The sequence below is a fragment of the Loxodonta africana genome, chromosome 7 (genome assembly GCF_030014295.1).
Source record: "Loxodonta africana isolate mLoxAfr1 chromosome 7, mLoxAfr1.hap2, whole genome shotgun sequence".
In the NCBI taxonomy this organism is placed as follows: Eukaryota; Metazoa; Chordata; class Mammalia; order Proboscidea; family Elephantidae; genus Loxodonta; species Loxodonta africana.
The window spans coordinates 71,254,305-71,276,554 of NC_087348.1; the positions used below are offsets into that span (position 1 = coordinate 71,254,305).

At 44.8% G+C, this 22,250-nt stretch overlaps 1 protein-coding gene across 2 annotated transcripts in view; it reads left to right on the forward strand.

Annotated features, from left to right (window-relative positions):
* The first annotated feature begins 9,713 nt into the window (after nucleotides 1–9,713).
* Nucleotides 9,714–22,250, forward strand: part of DKK3 (dickkopf WNT signaling pathway inhibitor 3) — a 54,573-nt gene continuing 42,036 nt past the window's right edge. Inside the window, exons 1-2 of one of the 2 annotated variants that reach the window (XM_064288428.1) lie at nucleotides 9,714–9,782; nucleotides 10,359–10,597. In XM_064288428.1, coding sequence (XP_064144498.1) covers nucleotides 10,385–10,597 — 213 coding nt within the window. In that variant the 5' untranslated portion in view covers nucleotides 9,714–9,782; nucleotides 10,359–10,384. The remainder of the gene's footprint in view (nucleotides 9,783–10,358; nucleotides 10,598–22,250) is intronic. The other variant, XM_064288427.1, reaches the window with a different exon arrangement.

A 22,250-nucleotide genomic window follows, 5' to 3' on the forward strand; every position in this document is an offset into this window, starting at 1 on the left:
TCCATTCCAAGTGCCTGCCACAGATCAAGAAGGAATAGAGAGTCTGAAAGTGGTAACAGTTTACTGGTTGCCATCGAGTGAATTCTGACTAGTGGGAACCTCATACATTTCAAAGTAGAACTGCACTCCGTAAGATTTTTAATGGCTGATTTTTCCAAAGTAGATTGCCAGAACTTTCTTTTGAGGTGTCTCTGAGTGAGTTCAAACCACCAGTCTTTCAGTTAGTAGCTGAGCACTTAATCATTTGTGCCACCCAGGAACTCCATGAAAGTGACAGGTGAATATAAATGAGAAGACAAAATTTTAGCAGTTCTCTACAAATCGCTCCAACCCTAAGGAGTCTTTCCTCCATCAACAGTGGGACTTTGGACAAGTCCCTAAATTTGAATCTTGTTCACACTTCATTAGAGAGTCTGATGCAAGTCTATTGCAGGAAGGAATGTAGACAGCTGCAAATGAAAAGAAAAGGAGTCTAAAAAGTGGGAGAAGCTCAGCAACAGGACCTAGAGCACATAAGAGTCATGATCTGGCACAGAGCGTGTTTACTGGGTGAACTTCTGACCCAGCAGTGCTGGCATCGTTGGCCGCCAAGGCAGATAAAAGGTCTGCCTGCGTAAACAGAAAGAGCCTCCTGTCCCAAGACCCTCTGTAACCCTTCGAGGTCTAAGCAAAATTGCTGTGGACACTCCCCTCACCCTGCCTTCCCTTGAGCCCTGGCTGAGCTCACACAAAGGGAGCTCTGTTTTCTGGCTCACTTAGTAAGAGCTTTGTTGGCTGAGCCTAAGAGTGATGTTGATGATGATAATATTATATTAGTTAACATTCATTGATGCTCATTGTGTGCCAGGCACTTCACTGAGTGCTTTGAGGAACTGTTTCTTGTAAGGCTCACAACAGTCCCATGAGATAGATAGAGTTACTGTCCTTTGATAGATGAGGAAAATAGGGCTCAGAGAAGTGAAGAAACTTGTCCAAGTCACCCGGTTAGTGAATAACGCAGAGCTGGGATTTGAACCAACATCTCCTGGCTTCAGAGCTGTGGATCTTCACAATGAAATTGTAGTGCCTCTTTTCCCAGCAGGGATTTGTTTTTTTAAAGGTCGATTTTCATTATTTTCTTTTAACAAAGGAGAAATTATTTAAAAGATGAGAAAACTAAAGTTTAGAAAGAGAAATTAGCCTATCCAAGACGGTAAATCTTAGAATATAGAAAAATCATGACTAGGACACAGTTTGTTTGACTGTCAATCCAACTCTATGATGTCCCCATGCTTACTTTTTCGTCTGACACCCCTGACCACCGACAAAGCCCCATTTCCTGAGAAGTGCCCCTTTTCACCTGTGATCTGAGGTTTGATGAGCAGCCCTATTGCATAGCAGTTAAAAGTCTGGATTTAGTTGTTACATAGAGCTCTCTTTGAAATTCTGGCTCTGACCTTGGGCAAGTTACTTGACCTCTTCTCCACTCCCATTTTCTTTTAATTTTTGAGTACCTTACATAAATTTACTTCTTTTAATGTATGCTTTTAAGAGTTTTGACAAATGTATTCCAATGCCATGTAATCACTACCATAATCACTGTACAGAAATTTCATCTCCTCCAAATGTTCTCATTCCTTTTATACTCAACCCTTTCCCCTATCCTAGTCTTTGGAAGCCAATGATCTGTTTTCAGTCCCTACAGTTTTGCCTTTTCCAAAATGTCATATAACTGAAATCATATAATATGTAGCCTTTTGAATCTGGCTTCTTTCACTTAACATAATACATTAGAGATTCATCCATGTTGTTGTATGTATAAGGAGTTCATTCAATTGTATTGTTGACCAGCAAGATCTTAACAGAAAACAACAGAAGCTTCCCTCACCCAAAAGTAGCCTGCCAGGCTGTTGAGAACTATCCCTATAAAGTCTTGGCTCACTGCCTTCAAGATGGTGGTAACACGATCTTCAAGATGGTGGTAACACGATCTTCAAGATGGTGGTGGTGGTGGTGGTGGTGGTGAAGGTGACTGAAAACCAGGACTGAATCTCAGATGCACAAACGCATCCCTTGGGGACTGTCTAGATTATCTTTGGAAGGGGCTGAGGTGCAGTGACAGCAGGTAAGGGCTAAGAACCCTTGTGGCTTGGGTACTATTGTGTCCTCAAACCAGAAAACCTTGGGATATTATGATCATGATGAATAGGGTTAGAACCAGAACTCAAACCCTGGCACACCTAGCTCTAAGCCAAATCTTTCTTCTACTCCAGCAGTTCCCAACCACATTCATGGGAAAGCAAGAATTTCTTAGCCTGACCCTGTTATTCCGTAGGTTGGAGAAGAGGTTGATGGAATGGGAAGAGTATTTTTTGGTGAAGCCTGATGATAACAAAATCCTTAGCAAGGATCTTTCCAGAATGCAGAACCAGGACTGGGCCACTGCTTTGCTGGAGCCCCATGTCATACCTACTCAATCAACATCGCTTAAAGTGGCACCCAGGCATCTGTATTTTTTATCAAGCTTCACAGGTGATACTATTATGCAGCCAGCATTGAAAACTGCTCCAGAGAAGAAATAAACACATCATTCTTTCCAGGGGAGAGAAACACGTTTCTAGATATTCTTTTTCCGCACTTACCTAATGACACTGATTCTCTGATTTTCCTCTTTTGGTACAGGTTCCACCAAAGTCCTCTTGCTCTTAAGTCATCCTCCATTTCAGTCGCATATGTAAGAATATACAGTGCACATGGATCCACCTGCTAAAAAAAAGCAAGACAGCCAGATTTGGGGGTAGACCTTCCTGCACTGTGCTCCGAGGGTGATGGCCAGGAATATGGCCCTCTGGGTCTCTTTTGTTCACCCACTCATGGAAACTTGGCACATTCAATGTATGTTTTGGATATTCAGTGGCTGTTACTCATGGAAACCCCAAACCCACATGAATACTCTTTCCAAAAGCAGTGGAGTTTCCATTCAGAAAAATCTTGGCACCAATTTCTTTGGAACAAGTGCAAGTTACAGGCAGGACCCAAGAGGACTCAGTGAAATTGGTGGCTGGCACTGTGATGTTCAGGGGTTGGTTGACAAAGAAGAAGGTGCCCCTGGTTGACTTGTTTCTGTTTAGTGTGACCTGGTGGCCCTGTTTCTAACTCATGGGTCTCAGAGAGGAATAATCTCCTCCAATGCAAACCTTCCTTGCAGAGGATTGCCTTCTTAAAATACAGACCCCTGCTCTAGACATTTGTAAGAATGCTTGGTGTCTAAGCATGAGAAAGCCACTAAACCTAGCTCAAACAAAAAGGGAACTATATGAGAAAAATACAAAAACATCTCATAGAGTCTAAGGGCAGAAGGTGCAGCTGGGTTTCAGAAAGGTTCATGAAAGACTAGCACTAAGAACCAGAACGACGTCATGAAATGAAGCAGCTACTGTCTTCCCATCACTCCGTCTCTCAGACCCATGGACTCTTAACCTCTCTGAGCGTCTCTTCACCAGAGTGCCTGTTTTCCTCTCGTTCTCTTTCTCCTTCCCCTCTTCCTCCTTCTCCTCTTTCTTTCTCCATGCCAATTTTTGTTCTCAAGCAGCTGAATGTTATCTCTAGCTTTAAAACTGAAGAAAAAATCTGCTGGGCCAAGTGTTAGTCAGGTGTCCATATCTGGTCAATTCAAATGGGGTGGAGAGGAGGTGATCCGTGTAGATACTACTTGACCTCCCTCTCCTACCACAGTTAAAGGGACCAGGGATGGACGCCCTTCATAGGCATTCTGGAAAGGGTCAGTTTTTATTATTTTCACCACAGGTGTTCTGGAAAAGGTCAGTTTTTATGATTTTTGTCACAGACATTCTGGAAAGGGTCAGCTTTTATTATTTTCATCACCCTCCCTTCCTATAGTTGCCAGTTTCTCTGTCATTTCCTTCTTCTTGTCTGTTTACCTGTTTCTTCATTACACTGTGAATTCTTTGAGGGCAGAAATCCCTGCCCTAGCAGGCCTGCATTCATTCAGTAAATCCTTACTTAATGTAGCTCTCTGCAAGCCTGGGCAGGGCTTGGAGATGGCTGCAGGGACAAGCATCACATGCAGTCGCATGTGGGTTGCATTTTAGCAGGGAAAGCAGATTCTGACCAGCCATGCACATACATTACTTCTGATTCCAACTCTTTCTCATTTTTTTCCCCAAGTATATATAGCCTGTTTAAGATGAAAGGGAGAGGAAAAATAAGAGAGAGAGAAGGAAACGTGTGTAGTAAACTGTCCCCATGTCTAGTTAAGCAGGCCTGGTGGCACAGTGGTTAAAGTGCTCAGGTGCTAACCAAAAGGTTGGTGGTTGCAACCCACCAGCTGCTCTGCATGAGAAAGACATGGCAGTCTGCTTCCAGAAAGATTACAGCCTTGGAAACCCTATGGGGCAGTTCTACTCTGTCCTATAGGGTCACTAGGAGTCGGAATCGCCTCGACGGCGTACAACAACGTGTCTAGTTAAATATTCTGAATAGATAAAGTTTTAAAAACACATGGATCATAGTCACCTATCTAAACATTGCCTGTATGCTCTGGCTATCTGAAGTTTCTGTGTTTGAGTCCTAGACTCTCCAGCTAGGGTAGAAGAGGATGACAGAGACCCCCATCTACTGCCCAGAGTCTTTACCCGTCCCCAACTTCCTGGCTTTTACCGCCCACCCCACTCACGGCAGGAAGGTTCTTAATGATTTAGGCAGACAGAGGGGCCTTTGATGAACAGAAAATGCACCCCCACCTGGGCCTGGTGTAGCCCTCCTGCCCCTCCCTCTTACCTCCCAGTAAGAGCAGCCACTGCTGGGCCTTGGGGAGGCTAGCATTTCCGTCAAGAACAAAACTAAGAAAAATCTTCTTGGCTGTAAAATTTATTATTATTGCTTTTTCTCAATTTTATTCAACATGCCAAAAATAACACAGGGGACACATCCATACAACCACAACTGCTGTGGTTAAACAGATGTTAATATTTGGATACATTTGTTTCAGAGCTCCTCCATTTTGGTACATTCTTTTTGTCCGTTAGCAACATATACTGTTGTTTTTTGTGTTTGAAACGTGCATAAATATAATATTCTGTTCGTATTGCTTTGTAAATTGTCTTCTCCACTCCACAGTGTGTTTTGGAGATTTATCCGTAGCTGAGACCTATAAGTTATGAATAATATTACTGATTACTTTAGCTGCAGTATTCTATTATTTGGATAAGGCTCAGTTTATCTAGTCTCCTGCTGAAGAACACTGATATGTGGTTCCCACATTTTTACTATCATAAATATTGCTCAATAAACATCTTTATACGTGTCTCCTCAACACCTGGCTACACGTTTCTAGAGGGTGCACAGCTAGACGTAAAATTGCAGTATGGCTGCTAACTTTCTAAGCAAGTTACAACCTCTCTGCTGCCATTTCCTCAACCATGAAATGGGACTCCAGCTTCTGGCACCTTAGGTCCCTCATAGAGAAGTTGCAAGAATTAAAATTTCCAAATGATAATTAATTCCAGAAAGTGCTTCCAATAGCCTAAAAGAAAAAAAAAAAAAATCCCTAGTGGATGCAAACCTTAGGCCAGTGATATAACGGAAATGGTGAAATTTTAAAATGTTCCTTACTCTAAAGATGATTGACCTGGACCCGGGAGTCTCTGTCTGCTCTGTGTGCCCCTGGACCCTGTCACTTCATGGTGGCCATCTAGACTCTGACCTTTTCTCCAGGTCAGGCCCTAAACCCACAGGGCTCCCTCTCCCTCACACCCAGGCTTCTTGGAGTCCAGACAACGTCTAGATCTGGTTGAGGCCCATCTCTGCAGTGAGCCAGGTGCCTTTTCTTCTTGCCCATGAATGCCTCAGGGTGGTAATAGGATTGACACAAAGCAAGGCAGGGAGGGCACTTACATTTGAGGATTGTAGATTTTCTTGAAGGAGCCCTGGCAGTGCAATCCTTAAGTGCTTGGTTGTTAACCAAAAGGCCAGTGATTCAAACCTACCAGTGGCTTCGTGGATTGAAAAGACCTGAAGATGTGCTCCTGTAAAAATTACAGCCTCGGGATCCCTATGGGGAAGTTCTACTCTGTCTTATAGGATTGCTATGAGCCAGAATTGACTTGATGGCACACAACAACGTATTTTTTTTACTTTTCTTTCTTCTTTAAAGGTTTGTGTGTGTGTGTGTGTGCGTTTTGGATAGTTTCACTTAATAATGGAATTATTGATAAACTCCTACCATTAAAAAAAAAACCAAAAACCAAACCCACTGCCGTCGAGTTGATTCCAACACACAGTGACCCTATAGGACAGGGTAGAACTGCCCCATAGAGTTTTCAAGGAGCACCTGGTGGATTCAAACTGCCGACCCTTTGGTTAGCAGCTGTAGTGCTTAACCACTACGCCACCAGGGTTTCCTCCTCCTACCATTAAAAAAAAAAAAAAATTAGGGAGTACAAAATTTTGACCTCATATGAGAAAACACATAGCCCTTCACCTGACACTGGGACAACTCAACAAAAATTTTTTTTTATAAGTTCGGACTAAAAGTCAAGACCTCTGGGCTTCATGGCAAAAGACCTGAGGCAGAAGATAAATCTTCTCTAGGGAAGTTCCCTGTCCCTTACATCAGCAACATGGAGGACGGGAAGAGAAACCTGCACCACTGCAACTCCTGACCCAACTCCAAAATATGCCCACTGGCAGCTCCCTCCAGTTCTGCATTAGTTTCTTCCTAGTGGCAAGACGGGGTAACTGGAGACTCAGTTCCAGTCCTCGCATGGGCTCAGCCTCTTCCGAGGTCACCAAATATTCAGGGGCCAGAGCAGGAGGTGTGGGGGAGGAGCTTTCCCTGGAGCTCAGGAGGGCCCTACTGGAGGCCCGGAAGTTGAAGAAAAAGTGGCTAGAGCCACATCTTGGTGACAAATGGTAATTTGGGGAGTTCTGCAAAGAAAGGCATTCATGAGGAGTAAAGAGAGCATGAGCTGTAGAGTGAGCCACATCCAGAGTACTTCCAGATCCACCACTTCCTTGCTTCCTGGCTTTAAGCTGACTGCTTACTTCTCTGAGTCTCTGTGTCCTCACTTAAGCAATGAGATGACAGCACCTATCTCATAGGGTTGTGGTGAGCACAGTGCCCAATGCCAACAAGGTCCCCGAATATGTTTTCTCCCTGACTGACACTCTGCTGTGGATCAGGTATATGAACACAACAAGGTGGCCATCATCCCCAAACACATTTCGCAAGTGATCACCGGTGGCCTCAGAACAGAAATCACACATCTCACACTCCCAAGTCTGCTGCAATATCTCCCTGCCGGGACTGCAGCAGAGGAGTGTGGCAGTTCAGGGTGAAGGCCCTGGAACCAGATTTCTGGGTTCAAATCCCAGTTCAACCCCTAGTATAGTTGCTATGTGACCTTGAGAAACTTTCCTTATCTGTAAAATGGGAATAAAAATAGTAGTACCAACCTCAGAGGGTTGTTCAAGAATTGAGCAAGTTAACACCTGTGCCTGGCATAGAGCGAGTACTGAGTCATGATAGCTATTGACATAAAGATCAGCATACCCGTTTCTCAGGGACCAAGTGTGTATTATGTACTACTGAGGTCCTGGTGACCCAAGGGGAGTAAGCTCGTCCCTGCCTCCCACAAGCTCCTGGTCTCTGGGGGAAATGGGCCAGTGAACAAACAGACATGCCAAGTCGGTGCTGTGATGGGGAAGCACGTGGTGCTAGGGAGCCTAGAGGAGAGATTCTGAGGAGGGTGGGAGAGGCCAGGAGAGACTCTGAGTCTTGAAAGACTGGGAGGAGTTAGCTAGGCCAAGGGAAGGAGGGAGGACTGGCCAGACAGAAAGAAGGCTTGAGAAAACACTCATTTATTAAAGAAATACGTGAGTCAGCCATACCTTAATTAAGTCTTTAAAATAATATGTGAGTGCCCCTTGTTCTAGGCACTGCGGAGACTGCTGTAAATAAAACAAAGTTCCTATTGTCATTTTGCTGGTGTTGTTGCTAGCTGCTGTTGTTCAGTGATGGTAGTGATTCATAGGGCTTCACAGTATTTTCAATGGCTGATTTTTAGAAGTAGATTATCAGGTCTTTCTTCCTAGTCTTAGTCTGAAAGCTCCCCTGAAACCTGTTCAGCATCCTAGCAACACACAAGCCTCCGCTGACCCTCAGGTGGTGGTTACATACGAGGTGCATTGGCCAGGAACCTAACCGGGGAAGGTCTTCCATGTGGAAGGCGAGAATCCCATCACTGAACCACCAATGTCTTCACTGTCAATGTGATAAAACCAAAAACCCAAACCCACTGCCGTCAAATGGATTCTACTCATAGCCATCCTATAGGACAGAGTAGAACTGCCCCCTAGGGTTTCCAAGACTGTAATCTTTATGGACACCAACTGTCACATCTTTCTCCCTTAGAGCAGCTGGTGGGTTCTAACGGCCAACCTTTCGTTTAGCAGCCTGAGCTTTAACCACTGCACCACCAGGACTCCTCACTATGACGCTAATACTTATATCCCACCCACGATATGCCTTGCCGAAGTCCCTTCATTATGCCTGTTAACTGGGTGTCATGGACTGAATTGTGTCCGGCCAAAATAATCTGTCAACTTAGCTGGGCCATGATTCTCAATATTGTGTGACTGTCCACCATTTTATGTGATTTTCCTGTATGTTGTAAATCCTATCACTATGATGTAATAAAGTGGATTAGTGGCAGTTATACTGATGAGGTCTACAAGATTAGGTAGTGGCTTAAGCCAGTCTCTTTTGAGATATAAAAGACTGGAATGAACAGAGAGACATGGGGACCTCATACCGCCAAGAAAGCAGCACTGGGAGCAGAGCATGTCCTTTGGACCTGCAGTCCCTGTGCCTGAGAAGCTTATCAACCAGGGGAAGATTGATGACAAGGAATCTTCCTCCAGAGCTGTGGGAGAGAGAAAGCCGGCCCCTGGAGCTAACACCCTGAGTATGGACCGTGAGACAATAAATTTCTTTGTTAAAGCCATCGACTTGTGGTATTTCTGTTATAGCAGCACTAGATGACTAAGACGCTGGGAGACAGCCTACTATAACCTCCATTTTACATTTGGATAAACGGGCAAAAACAAATCTGGTAATGACCAGACTGGGAAAGAAGTTAGTAGCAAAGCTGGGCTTCAAACCAAGCAGTCTGGCTGCCGATCTGGTCCTAACCACTCTACTATGCCACACTCAAGGACCTTGTGACATGCTTGCAGTCCAGTCAGTGAGCTACAAATCGGTTTTCTTGGCTAGAGAACTGAGTCAACCATGGCAGACGGATTAAGGCCAGGCTGAGGAGTTGGGATTTTGTTCTGCAGGGCTGCATGCTGGTCAAAAGATGGTTTGGAGCGGGCAAGGTACGACTTAGCAAGACCCCTCAGTAGGCTGTTGCAACAATGGAGGCCAGAGATGACAGTGGCGGAATGCCACAGAGGCCAAGGATTGCAAAGCAGAGGATGGCTTTCCGCGGAGCTTATCACAGGCAGTGGAGGGGGCCCCCGGGCGTGAGGTCCCCGGCACCCGGCCAGCCAATGGCAGCATCCAGAGCCGCGGCCCCTCCCGCGGGGCGGGGACCTGGGGAACGGGCGGGGCGAGGGCTGCGGGCTAGTCGGGTACCAGCGCTGCGGCATCCGCGCCGCGCTCTCCGCACCGCTGCTCGCCCGCCGCCCGGCCCACCGCGCCTCCCGCTCCCGCAGCCCAGCGGCGGCCTCCCGGCGAAGCGCGGCAGGTCCGGCCCGGAGCGCTGCTCGGTCCAGTCGGGGTGGGTGAGGGGCGGCGGCGGGGGGCGGGGGGCGACGGCGGCTCAGCTCAGTCTAGCTTGGGTGGGTGAGGGGCAGGCGCTCGACTCAGTTCAGACCCCTAGGGGAGCGGGGCTGACCTGTGCCCTGACCACCCCACAAGGGGGCTGGGACGGGATTGGGGTGCGAATGGGGGTCGGGGCGCTAAAGCTGGGTTCTGACGAGGTGGAGAGGCGGCACGGCTCGAACCCGGGACGGAGCTGGGGTGCACAGGGGCTGTTAGCGTAGGGGAACTGAGTTCTGTCGCTGGGCTGAGGGGGACCAGCGTTGGGGGCGGCGAGCAGAGCTCAGCTTGTGCACAAGGATGGGTGTGGGGGGCCTGGGGGCGCGGGACTGGAGCGGGTGGGGACTCCTTCTGACCGGTGGCGGAGGGCTGGAGCTGCGTCCGGAAAGGGACTCCGTTTCGTCCTGCCTAGGGGTGGATGCGAGAAGAGGGGGCCGAGGGCAGGCCAGGGCTCGGAGTTCCCCGGCGGCAGGGCGGGGCGGCGGGACGCGAGGGGTTGCTGCGCACGCCTCTGACCGAGCTCCGGGAAACACAGGCAGCGTCGGAGGGCGCAGCGCAGAGATGCTGAGACTCGGGGGCACCCTGCTGTGCCTGCTGCTGGCGGCCGCTGTCCCCACGGCTCCCGCGCCGGCTCCGACTACGAGCTCAGCCCCCGGCGGATCCGGCCCGATTCTCAGCTACCCGCAGGAGAAGGCCACCCTCAACGAGATGCTCCGTGAGGTGGGGGAACTGATGGAGGACACGCAGCACAAGCTGCGCAGCGCGGTGGAGGAGGTGGGTGCACCCTGAGGGCGCCGGACTCCGGGAAGCAGAAGGCTGCGGGGAGGACGGGGACTGGCAGGAGGCGGTGCTCCTTTTGAGCGCTGGTCGCAGCGCTGGCCAGGGATCTCGCGTCCTGAGAAGGGCTGGAAAAGGCCTGCGGCAGACATGAAGTGACCAGGAGGCAGCGCTGGGTGATCCCAAATCCCACCTTGTTCTGCCTTCCTGCCAGAAGGTCTGGATCTGAGCCGGTTGCCAAGTGTCTCCGGCTGGTCTCTCCCACGGGGAGCCCAGATCACCACCTACCTGCAACTGTCTTCAGGCAGTATGCAGTTGGTCCCCCCTGTTGCAAGCAGGTGCTTGGAAGGCCGGTATTCCAGCGCCGTGGCTTGGAGAAAGGTGGAAGAAGCTCCTAGCTATCTCCAAGTTCTAGCGTGTCTGCTGGGCTTTGAGCTTGTGGCATCTTTCCAAGATACAGTTTGGATGCCATTTGGGAACAAAGAGACAAAAAGCCCTGAACTTTGCTGGTAATCTCCTGTCTGAACTATCCTGCTTCCCCAGATTGCATGTGAGGGCAGAGAAGGGAAATGAATTCCTAAATCCCAGACAAGTAATGCAAAAAGGATGAAAAGAGGAGTGCATAATGTGAGAGACAAACCCATCCCCACCCCAAGAGTGCGTTGGAGTCACACCTGGGCTCCAGGTCCTCCTTGAGTAGGGTGGATTTTAATCCAGCCTGAGTCCCATTGCCATCGAGTTGATTCCAACTCAGTGGCCCCATAGGACAGAAGAGAACTGCCCCATAGGGTTTTCAAGCAGTGGCTGGTGGATTCGAACTGTTGACATTTGATTAGAAGCCGAGCTCTTAGCCACTGTGATTATCAGAGACCAGTATCTTGGCAAAGACCTTCCTTCCATCACCTCCCAGGTGTAAGCACTAGATGGTGTCCTGCTCTGCCCTCTATGGTGGGCACCCGAGCATCCCCAGGGCTGCTTGGGCAGGAGGTACAGCTGGCCCAGCCCTCCCAACCTTAGTGTGGGATCTGACCCTGTTGACTGGGTTGGGTGGGCATGGTCCCCTATTGGCTGCAGTCTGTATTTGGAGAGGAGCCAGTCGTCCCTATGAAGGAGTCAGCTAGAGACCACATGGCTTCTCCACATCCCTGCTGCCTCCAACCTGGAAACATTGTTTGGCTGAGAGTGCCTTGGGCAAAGCCTTCCATGCTGGTTTGTGTCCACCCAGGAGAGGTTGATTTCTCCTTCCAACCCTGTGTAGTTTGGGGATATTTCCCCTCTCCCTTCCCACCCCCACAAGAATCAACCTGGTGGCGTTTGTAGTGTAGTGGATACTCTATCAGGAGGCATTGACATGGGAAGCTGTACCCTGTACCCTAAACATCCACTGGACAGACCCAGATTCCAAGACCCTTGAGTTTTCTGTTTCCTGTGATAGAAAACGAACCATGACCTGGAACCATTAAAGGTAAGAGGAGTCAGGTAGTCCCCCGTATCTCTTCACCCTGCTTGCGGTTTCAAATTAAATTGAGCTCCTGATTCCTCTGCATCTAGGGCAGGTCATCTCCTTTCCTTGTCTGGGTTCCAGAACTTTCCCTCCCTCATACAGATTCCCAAATAAGAATAACTAGGTCACCTCCACGTTTTTATTACGTGTGAAAGTGCCCTTCGCCATTCAGAAGGTTTTCAGAGTAGTCCTCTGATGTTGGTTGCTGACTGAGGGAGGTGAGGGAGCAGCAAGGGCCTTTTCAGTCTCTTCATTGATGAGAGCAGTTTGGGGTCCAGCAAGACCTTAGTGGTGATGTCTTCTCCATGAGAGTTATCCATGTTGAGCCTTGCCAGAACCCAGCCTTCCTCCCTCCCGCGGTGGCTCCTCTTGAGTTTGGTGGGCTGCTGTTTGCCACCAGAGGAGATGCTGGCTGCCACATCTGTCTTATTCAGTGGTCATTTTCCAAGTGAGTGTCCCTCACTGGCAGTGGGGAGAGGGTGAGAGAGGCTGAACACCTGCCTGGCAGGAGAACAGGCCTTGGAGACTGTGTTAATCTCTTAGGCCTGCCATAACAAAATTTTACAAATTGAGTAGTTTATAAGAACAGAAATTTATTGCCTCATGGCCTGGAGGCGAGGAGGAGTCCAAATTCAGGTTGTCAGCAGTGCTATGCTTTTTGTGTGTGTGTGTGTGTGTGTGTGTGTGTGCTTTAAGTGAAAGTTCACAATTCAAGTTAGTTTCTCATACAAAAACTTATACACACATTGTTACGTGACCCTAGTTGCTCTCCCTACAATGTGACAGCACACTGCTTCTCTCTACCATGTATTTTCCGTGTCCATTCAACCAGCTGCTCTCCCCCTTGGCCTTCTTGTCTCTCCCCTGTCTGGAGGGTGCCCACATAGTTTCGTGTGTCTACTTGAGCTAAGAAGCACACTCCTCACCAATATCATTTTATGTCTCATACTCCAGTCTAATCTTCGTTTGGCTTTGAGGATGGTTTTAGTTTTGAGCTAACAGAGCCTGGGGGCCATGACCTCTGGGGTACCTCCAGTCTCAGTCAGACCATTAAGTCTGGTCTTTTCACTAGAATTTGAGGTCTGCATCCCACTTTTCTCCTGCTCCATCAGGGATTCTCTGTTGTGTTCCCTGTCAGGGCAGCCATTTGTAGTAGCCAGGCACCATCTAGTTCTTCTGGTCTCAGTATGATGGAGTTTCTCGTTTATGTGGCCTGTTCTTTGTCTTGGGCTCATATTTTCCTGTGTCTTTGGTGTTCTTCATTCCCCTTTGCTCCAGGTTGGTTGAGATCAATTGATGCGTCATAGATAGCCACTTGCTGGCATTTAAGACCCCATTCGGCACTCACCAAAGTGGGATGCAGAACAATTTCTTAATATATTTTGTTATGCCAATTGAACTAGATGTCTCCTGAAACCATGGTCCCCAGACCCCCACCCCTGCTACTGTGTCCCTCAAAGTGTTTGGTTGTATTCAGGAAACTTCTTAGCTTTTGGATTAGTCCAGTTGTGCTGACTTCCTCTGTATTGTGTGTTATCTTTCCCTTCACCTAAAATAATTCTTATCTACTATTTAATTAGCGAATACCCCTCTCCCTCCCCTCCATCCCCTGCTCTGCCCTCGTAACCATCAAAGAATATTTTCTTGTGTTTAAGCCTTTTTTTGAGTTCTTACGATAGAGGTCTCATACAATATTTGTCCTTTTGCAACTGACTAATTTCACTCAGCATAAACCTACAGATTCCTCCATGTTATGTTTCATGGATTCATTGTTGTTCTTTATCAGTGCGTAGTATTCCATTGTGTGAATATACCATAATTTGTTCATCCACTTAACAACCTTGGCTGTTTCCTTCTTTTTGCTATTGTAAACAGTGCTGTAATGAACATGGGTGTGCGTATATCTATTCGTGTGAAGGCTCTTACTTGTCTAGGATATATTCCAAGGAGTGGGATTGCTGGATTGTATGGTAGTTCTGTTAGGGCCGTGTTCTCTTGAAGGCTGCAGGGGAAGATCCTTTCTTGTCTCTCCTGGCTTTTGGTAGCCTAGGCATTCCTTGGCTTGCAGCTGCAGCACAACAACAGTAGTCACGTGGCCATTCTATCTGTGTCCCTCTTTTGTAAGGGCGTTACTCAGGAGCCATGGTGATACGGTGGTTAAGCCCTTAGCTCTTAAACTGAAAGGTCAGAGGTTCGAACCTACCGGCCTATCGCTGGGAGAAGGATGTGGTTGTCTGCTTCTGTAAAGATTTACAGCCTTGGAAACCCTATGGGGCAGTTCTACTTTGTCCTATAGGGTTGCTATGAGTTGGAATCCACTCAGTGGCAATGGAACTCAGGCTGGATTAAGATCCATCCAACTCCAATATGACCTTGTGTTCAAAGACCCTATTTCCAAACAAGGTCACATTTACGGGTTCCAGAGATTAAGACATCAGTGTATCTTTTTGGGAGACACTATTCAATCCATAACAGGGGCCAGCCTTCCTTGTTCAATCCCAGTTCTGCTACATACTGGTGGTGGGACCCAAGGCCTGAAATGGAGAAAATGTCTATTCCTTGGGGTAAAAGAGAAAATTAAATGAGAGGATATTGTAAAACAAATTACTTGACTGTCTAAAATGGGGTTAAGTAAAATAGTTATACAAGTAGATCTCTCATAAGCTGTAAGGATTCTGAAGATTTTGGTTCTCCATAAATAATAGTTATCATTTGATTAATCATAGTAGTATGAGTATAAACCACCACCAGTATCTGATATATAGTAGATTCTCAATAGCTTATGCTATTAATATTGATCTTTTAAAAGAGACTGCCAGAAAACACCTTAAAGGCAAAAAGATAGTTGCTATTTAGTTGTTGTCCAGCCGGAGATAAACAACCAGCAAAGACCTGGGCCAGATGGATTAATTTTTTTACGTAGTTGCATCATGAATTTGCTTTCTAGTAACTTCCTGGCATTTTAAACATTCCAGCTGACTCAAGTTGTTGGTGTCTCTTAAGGGGAAAGATAAAATAACTTGGAGGGTAATTATTAGAAGAAGCAAATCTTCAGATAGCTTCAATACAGATGTTCCTATTTTCCTCTTTTATTATTCTTCCTGTTACTGATACATTTATTTTGAGGATAAGACCATTCCATTTCACCTGTCCTCATTACCACATCTGTAACTGGCATGTTTTAGAAGGTTCTTATTGTCTCCCCTTTATGCCTAGGAAGAACTGCAGTAACAAGCCTGGATTTCTCTCCCCAGTTATTCCTGTTTTGCTCTTCAACAAACACAGAGATGCAACCAAATATGAATGACATTTTTGATGGCATTCACATTCCTCCTCTATGAAACAACTCATATTGCTTCAGGCTTAAGTTTGTCTTGCTAGTGGCAGTAATAGCTGTGGTTGAAATTTCCATTGTAAACTGTAGTTTTAGTTCATGGTACCATTAAAGAACTGTTAGCTCATTCTGCAGAAATAACCACTAGCTGAGAGGGGAAAAGGTTTTATAAAAAGACTGTCTGCTCAGCACAAAGCAAACTCTAGCTTTGGTATAACCTGCCAATTATTTCAGTGTCAAACTGGAGGATTCAGATTACAATGGGAATTTTAAAAATATCAAAACATTCCTTTCTCCTTCTGGACATGCCCTCTCTAGCATCTTTGGTCGCTTACTGTTTTCCAGCTGTCTCTTTTCTATCACTAAACATGCCAGAGTCTCTCCCCTTAAAAATAAAAGTCCTTTTCTTGCCGATCCTGTCTTCTTTCTTAATTCCATTCCATTTCTTTTTCCTTTCGTTAACATATTTTTCAAACACATGCTGTTGACTGCCTGTTCTTTCCACTTCTACCCACTCATTCACCTTATAAACTCTGGCAACTAGCTTCTTCTAAAATTGCTTTCTTGTTGTTGTTGTTGTTAGGAGCCATCTAGAAGATTTTGACTCATAGTGATGCCATATGACAGTAGAATTGCCCTGTAGGGTTTTCTAGGCTGTAGTCTTTACCAGAGCATATCACTTGGTCTCTCTCCTGTAGAGCCACCAAGTGGGTTCAAACTGCCAAACTTTGGGTTAGCAGCTAAGCACTGAGCTGTTGTGCCACCAGGGCTCCTTGTCTTTGTGTGTGTGTGTGTGTGTGTGTGTGTGTGTTAAGTGAAAGTTTATAAACCAAGCCAGTCTCTCATACAAAAACTTACATATACCTTGCTATAAAAAAAAAAAAAATTTTTTTTTTTATATACTCCTAGTTGCTCTCCCTCTAATGAGACAGCATACGCCTTCCCTCCACTGTTTTCATGTCCATTCAGCTAGCTTCTCACCCCCTCTGCCCTCTCATCTCTTCTGCAGACAGGAGCTGCCCACATAGTCTCATGTGTCTACTTGATCCAAGAAGCTCACTCTTCAATAGTATCATTTTCTATCCCATAGTCCAGTCCTATTCCTGTCTGAAGAGTTAGCTTTGGGAATGGTTCCTGTCCTGGGCTAACAGATGGTGTCTGGACCATGACCTCTGGGGTCCACCTAGTCTCAGTCAGACCATTAAGCCTGGTCTTCTTGCAAGAATTTGAGTTCTGCATCCCACTGCTCTCCTGCTCCCTCAGGAATTCTCTGTTGTGTTCCCTGTCGGGGAAGTCATTGGTTGTAGCTGGGCACCATGTAGCTCTTCTGGTCTCAGGCTGATGTAGTCTCTGGTTTATGTGGCCCTTTCTGTCTCTTGGGCTCATGATTACTTATGTCTTTGGTATTCTTCATTCTCCTTTGCTCCATGTGGGTTGAGACCAATTGATGCATCTTAGATGGCTGCTTACTAGTTATTAAGACCCCAGACGCCACTCTCCAAAGTGGGATGCGGAATGTTTTCTTAATAGATTTTATTATGCCAATTGACTTAGATATTCCCTGAAACCATGGTCCCCAAACCCCAGCCCCTGCTACGCTGGCCTTTGAAGAGTTCGGTTTATTCAGGAAACTTCTTAGCTTTTGGTTTAGTCAAGTTGTGCAGACCTTGCCTGTACTGTGTGTCGTCTTTCCCTTCACCTAAAATAGTTCTTATCTACTATCTAATTAGTGAAAAACCCTCTCCCTCCCTCCCTCCCTGCTCTCGTAACCATCAAAGAATATTTTCTTCTCTGGTTAAATTATTTCTAGAGTTCTTAAAATAGTGGTCTCGTACAATATTTGTCCTTTTGCAACTGACTGATTTCACTCAGCGTAATGCCTTCCAGATTCTTCCATGTTATGAAATGTTTCACGGATTCATCATTGTTCTTTACTGATGTGTAGTATACCATTGTGTGACTATACCGTAATTTATTTATCCTTTCATCCATTGATGGGCACCTTGGTTGCTTCCATCTTTTTGCTATTGTAAACAATGCTGCAGTGAGCATGGGTGTACATATATCTGTTCACGTAAAGACTTATTTCTCTAGGATATATTCCAAGGAGTGGGATTGCTGGTACTTCTATTTCTAGCTTTTTAAGGACGCACCAAATCAATTTCCAAAGTGGTTGTACCATTTTACATTCCCACCAGCAGTGTATAAGTGTTCCAGTCGCTCCACAACCTCTCCAACATTTATTATTTTGTGTTTTGGGGATTAATGCCAGCCTTGTTGGAGTGAGATGAAATCTCATTGTAGTTTTGATTTGCATTTCTCTAATGGCTAATGATTGTGAACATTTCCTCACGTATCTGTTAGCTACCTGAATGTCTTCTTTAGTGAAGTGCCTGTTCATATCCTTTGCCCATTTTTTAATTGGGTTATTTGTCTTTTTTGTAAAGATGGTGCAGGACCGGGCAGTGTTTCGTTCTGTTGTGCATAGGGTCGCTATGAGTCAGAACCGACTCGAAGGCACCTAAAAACAACAACAACAGTTGAGGTTTTGCGGCATCACGTAGACTTTAGAGATCAGATGCTGATCAGACATGTCATAGCTAAAAACTTTCTCCCAGTCTGTAGGTAGTCTTTTTACTCTTTTGGTGAAGCCTTTGGATGAGCATAGGTGTTTAATTTTTAGGAGCTCCCAGTTATCTAGTTTCTTTTCTGCATTGTTAGTAATGTTTTGTATACTGTTTATGCCATGTATTAGGGCTCCTAGCATTTTCCCTATTTTTTCTTCCATGATCTTTATCGTTTTAGATTTTATATTTAGGTCTTTGATTCATTTTGAATTAGTTTCTGTGGGTGTTGTGAGGTATGGGTCTTGTTTCATTTTTTTACTCATGGATATTCAGTTATACTGCCACCATTTGTTAGGCAGACTGTTTTTTCCCCATTTAACTGACTTTGGGCCTTTGTCAATATCAGCTGCTCATATGTGGATGGATTTATGTCTGGATTCTCAATTCTGTACCATTGGTCTATGTATCTGTTGCTGTACAAGTACCAGGATGTTTTGACTACTGTGGCAATATAATAGGTTCTAAAATCAGGTAGAGTGAGGCCTCCCACTTTGTTCTTCTTTTTCAGTAATGCTTTACTTATCAGGGGCCTCTTTCCTTTCCGTATGAAGTTAGTTTTTCCATCTCATTAAAAAAATATTGTGTGAATTTGGATCGGAATTGCGTTGTATCTATAGATGGCTTTTGGTAGAGTAGACATTTTTACAATGTCAAGTCTTCCTATCCATGAACAACATATGTTTTTCCACTTATGTAGGTCTCTTGGTTTCTTGGAGTAGTGTCTTGTAGTTTTCTTTGTATAGGTCTTTTATGTCTCTGGTAAGATTTACTCCTAAGTATTTTATCTTCTTGGGGGCTACTGTAAATGGTATTGATTTGGTGATTTCCTCTTCAATGTTCTTTTTATTGGTGTAGAGAAACCCAACTGGTTTTTATATGTTTATCTTGTATCCCGATACTCTGCTAAACTCTTCTATTAGTTTCAGTAGTTTTCTGGAGAATTCTTTAGGATATTCTGTGCATAAGATTGTGTCATCTGCAAATAGAGATACTCTCACTTCTTCTTTACCGGTCTGGATGCCTTTATTTCTTTATCTAGCCTAATTACTCTGGCTGAGACCTCCAGCTCAATGTTGAATCAGAGTGGTGATAAAGGGCATCCTTGTCTGATTCCCGATCTGAAGCAGAATGCTTTTAGACCCTCTCCATTTAGGATGATGTTTTTCTGTTGGCTTTGTATAAATGCCCTTTACTATGTTGAGGAATTTTTGTTCTATTCCTACTTTGCTGAGAGTTTTTATCATGAATGGGTGTTGAAGTTTGTCAAATGCCTTTTCTGCATCAATTGATAAGATCATGTGGTTCTTGTCTTTTGTTTTATTTATATGATGGATTCCAGTAGTTGTTTTTCTAATGTTGAACCATCCCTGCATATCTGGTATGAATCCCACTTGGTCATGGTGTATTATTTTTTTGATATGTTGTTGAATTCTATTGGCTAGAATTTTGTTGAGGATTTTTGCATCTGAGTTCATGAGGGATATAAGTCTGTAATTTTCTTTTTTTTTGTGGTGTGTTACCTGGTTTTGGTATCAGGGATATGCTGGCTTCATAGAATGAGTGTGGGAGTATTCCATCCTTTTCTATGCTCTGAAATGCCTTTAGTAGTAGTGGTGTTAACTCTTCTCTGCAAGTTTGGTAGAACTCTGCAGTGAAGCCATCCGGGCCAGGGCTTTTTCTTTGTTGGGAGTTTTTTAATTGCCTTTTCAGTCTCTTCTAATGGGTTTATTTAGTTGTTCTACCTCTGTTTGTGTTAGTTTAGGTAGGTAGTGTGTTTGTAGAGATTCATCCATTTCTTCTAGGTTTTCAATTTGTTAGAGTACAATTTTTCATACTAATCTGATATGATTCTTTTAACTTCAGTTGGGTCTGTTGTAATATTGCCCATCTCATTTCTTTTTCGGGTTATTTGCTTCCTCTCCTGTTTTTCTTTTGTCAGTTTGGCCAGTGGTTTATCAATTCTGTTAATTTTTTCAAAGAACCAGCTTTTGGCTTTGTTAACTTTTTCAGTTGTTTTTCTGTTCTCTGTCTCATTTAATTCTGTTCTAATTTTTATTCTTTACTTTCTTCTGGTGCCTGAGGGTTTCTTTTGTTGTTCTTTATTTGTTCGAGTTATAGGGATAATTCTTTGATTTTGGCCCTTTCTTCTTTTTGTATGTGTACATTTTTGGGTATAAATTGACGTCTAAGCACTGCTTTCACTGTGTCCCGAAGGTTCTGATAGGAAGTGTTTTCATTCTCATTGGATTCTATGAATTTCATTATTTTATCCTTGATGTCTTCTATAACCCAGTCGTTTTTGAGCAGGGTATTGTTCGGTTTCCAAGTATTTGATTTCTTTTCCCTGCTTTTTCTGTTATTGATTTCTACTTCTATGGCCTTATAGTCAGAGAAGACGCTTTGTAATATTTCGATGTTTTGATTCCACTAAGGGTTACTTTGTGACTTAATATGTGGTCTATTCTAGAGAATGTTCCATGTGCGTTGGAAAAGTATACTTGGCTGCTGTTGGTTGGAGTGTTCTATGTATGTCTATGAGGTCAAGCTGGTTGATTGTGACATTTAGATCTTCCTTGTCTTTATTGAGCTTCTTTCTGGATGTTCTGTCCTTCATTGAAAGTGGTGTGTTGAAGTCTCCTACTATAATTGTGGAGCTGTTTATCTCACTTTTCAGTGCTGTTAGAGTTTGTTTTATGTATCTTGCAGCCCTGTCATGGGGTGCATAAATATTTAATACGGTTATGTCCTCCTGGTATGTTGTCCCTTTAATCATTATATAGTGTCCTTCCTTATCCTTTGTGGCGGATTTAACTTTAAAGTGTATTTTGTCAGAAATTAATATTGGCGGTCCTGCCCTTTTTTGATTGTTTGCTTGATATATTTTTTTTCCACCTTTTGAGTTTTAGTTTGTGTCTCTAAGTCCAAGGTGTGTCTCTTGTAGGCAGCATATAGACAGATCGTGTTTTTTAATCCATCTGCCACTCTGTCTCTTTATTGGTGCGTTTAGTCCATTTACATTCAGCTTAATTATATAGGTATGAGTTTAGTGCTGTCATGCTCCTTCCTTTTTAAACAATATTATGGAAACAACTATGTATTATAGTCAGCCCTCATTATTTGTGGATTCTGTACTTGCAAGTTTGCCCACTTGTTAAAATTTACTTGTAACCTTAAATTAATACTCGAAGCATGTTCTTGGTCATTCATGGACATGCCCAGAGTGGCACTGATATCTGAGGTCCCACTTCAAGAATTTCCAGTGTGATAGATCTGTGAATGGATCCAAACCCATTGCCATCAAGTTGATTCTGACTCATAGCAACTCTGTAGAACTGCTCCATAGGGTTTCCAAGGAGTGGCTCATAGATTCAAACAACTGACCTTATCCACTGTACCACCAGGGCTCTGGGAATGGACCTAAGCATCTATAATTTACAAAGGTTTTGGCGATGACTCTGGTGTGCCCTCCTGGTTGAGAACAAGGCTTCAGAGCTGCACCTTGGATCTGCCCATCTGCCCCTCTCTACCTCATCATCCACATGTTATCCTGTGCACAGTGTGGACCCTCCCCCAAGCCCATCAGACTCCCAAAAACGTTTTTGTCCAAGCCACCACAGCTTTGCTTGTGCTGCCTAGAGTGTCTTCTGTACTCTACTCTGTCCAGATCCCACCTATCCTTTGAGACTAGCCCAGTCATGCCTCCACCTACTCCTGCCTTTCTTCTTTCTCCTTTGAACCCAATTTGTTTCTAGAGACTGTCACACAAGGTAGCTCATAATCATGCCCTACGCAGCTTATGTGGGGGCTTTCTTGCCTCCCTAGTAAAAGCAGGAAGGGCAGAATCATGTATTGGGAAAGGCCCATGATTTAGAGTCACACTGACCTGAGTTCTAATCCAGGCTTTGCCACTTACTTACGGTGTGATGACATTAGGCAAAGTCTGTCACTTCTCTCAGCCTCATTATCTTCATCTGAAAAATGGGAGTAATAACACCTTCCTCACTGGTGGCACAGTGGTTAAGAGCTCAGCTGCTAACCAAAAGTTGGGCAGTTCAAATCCACCAGTCACTGCTTGGAAGCCCTATGGGGCAGTTCTCTGTCTTATAAGGTCGCTATGGATCTTAATTAATGGTAGTGGGCTTATTTTGGTTTTCCTAGGGTTACTGTGAATATTCAAGAACCCAT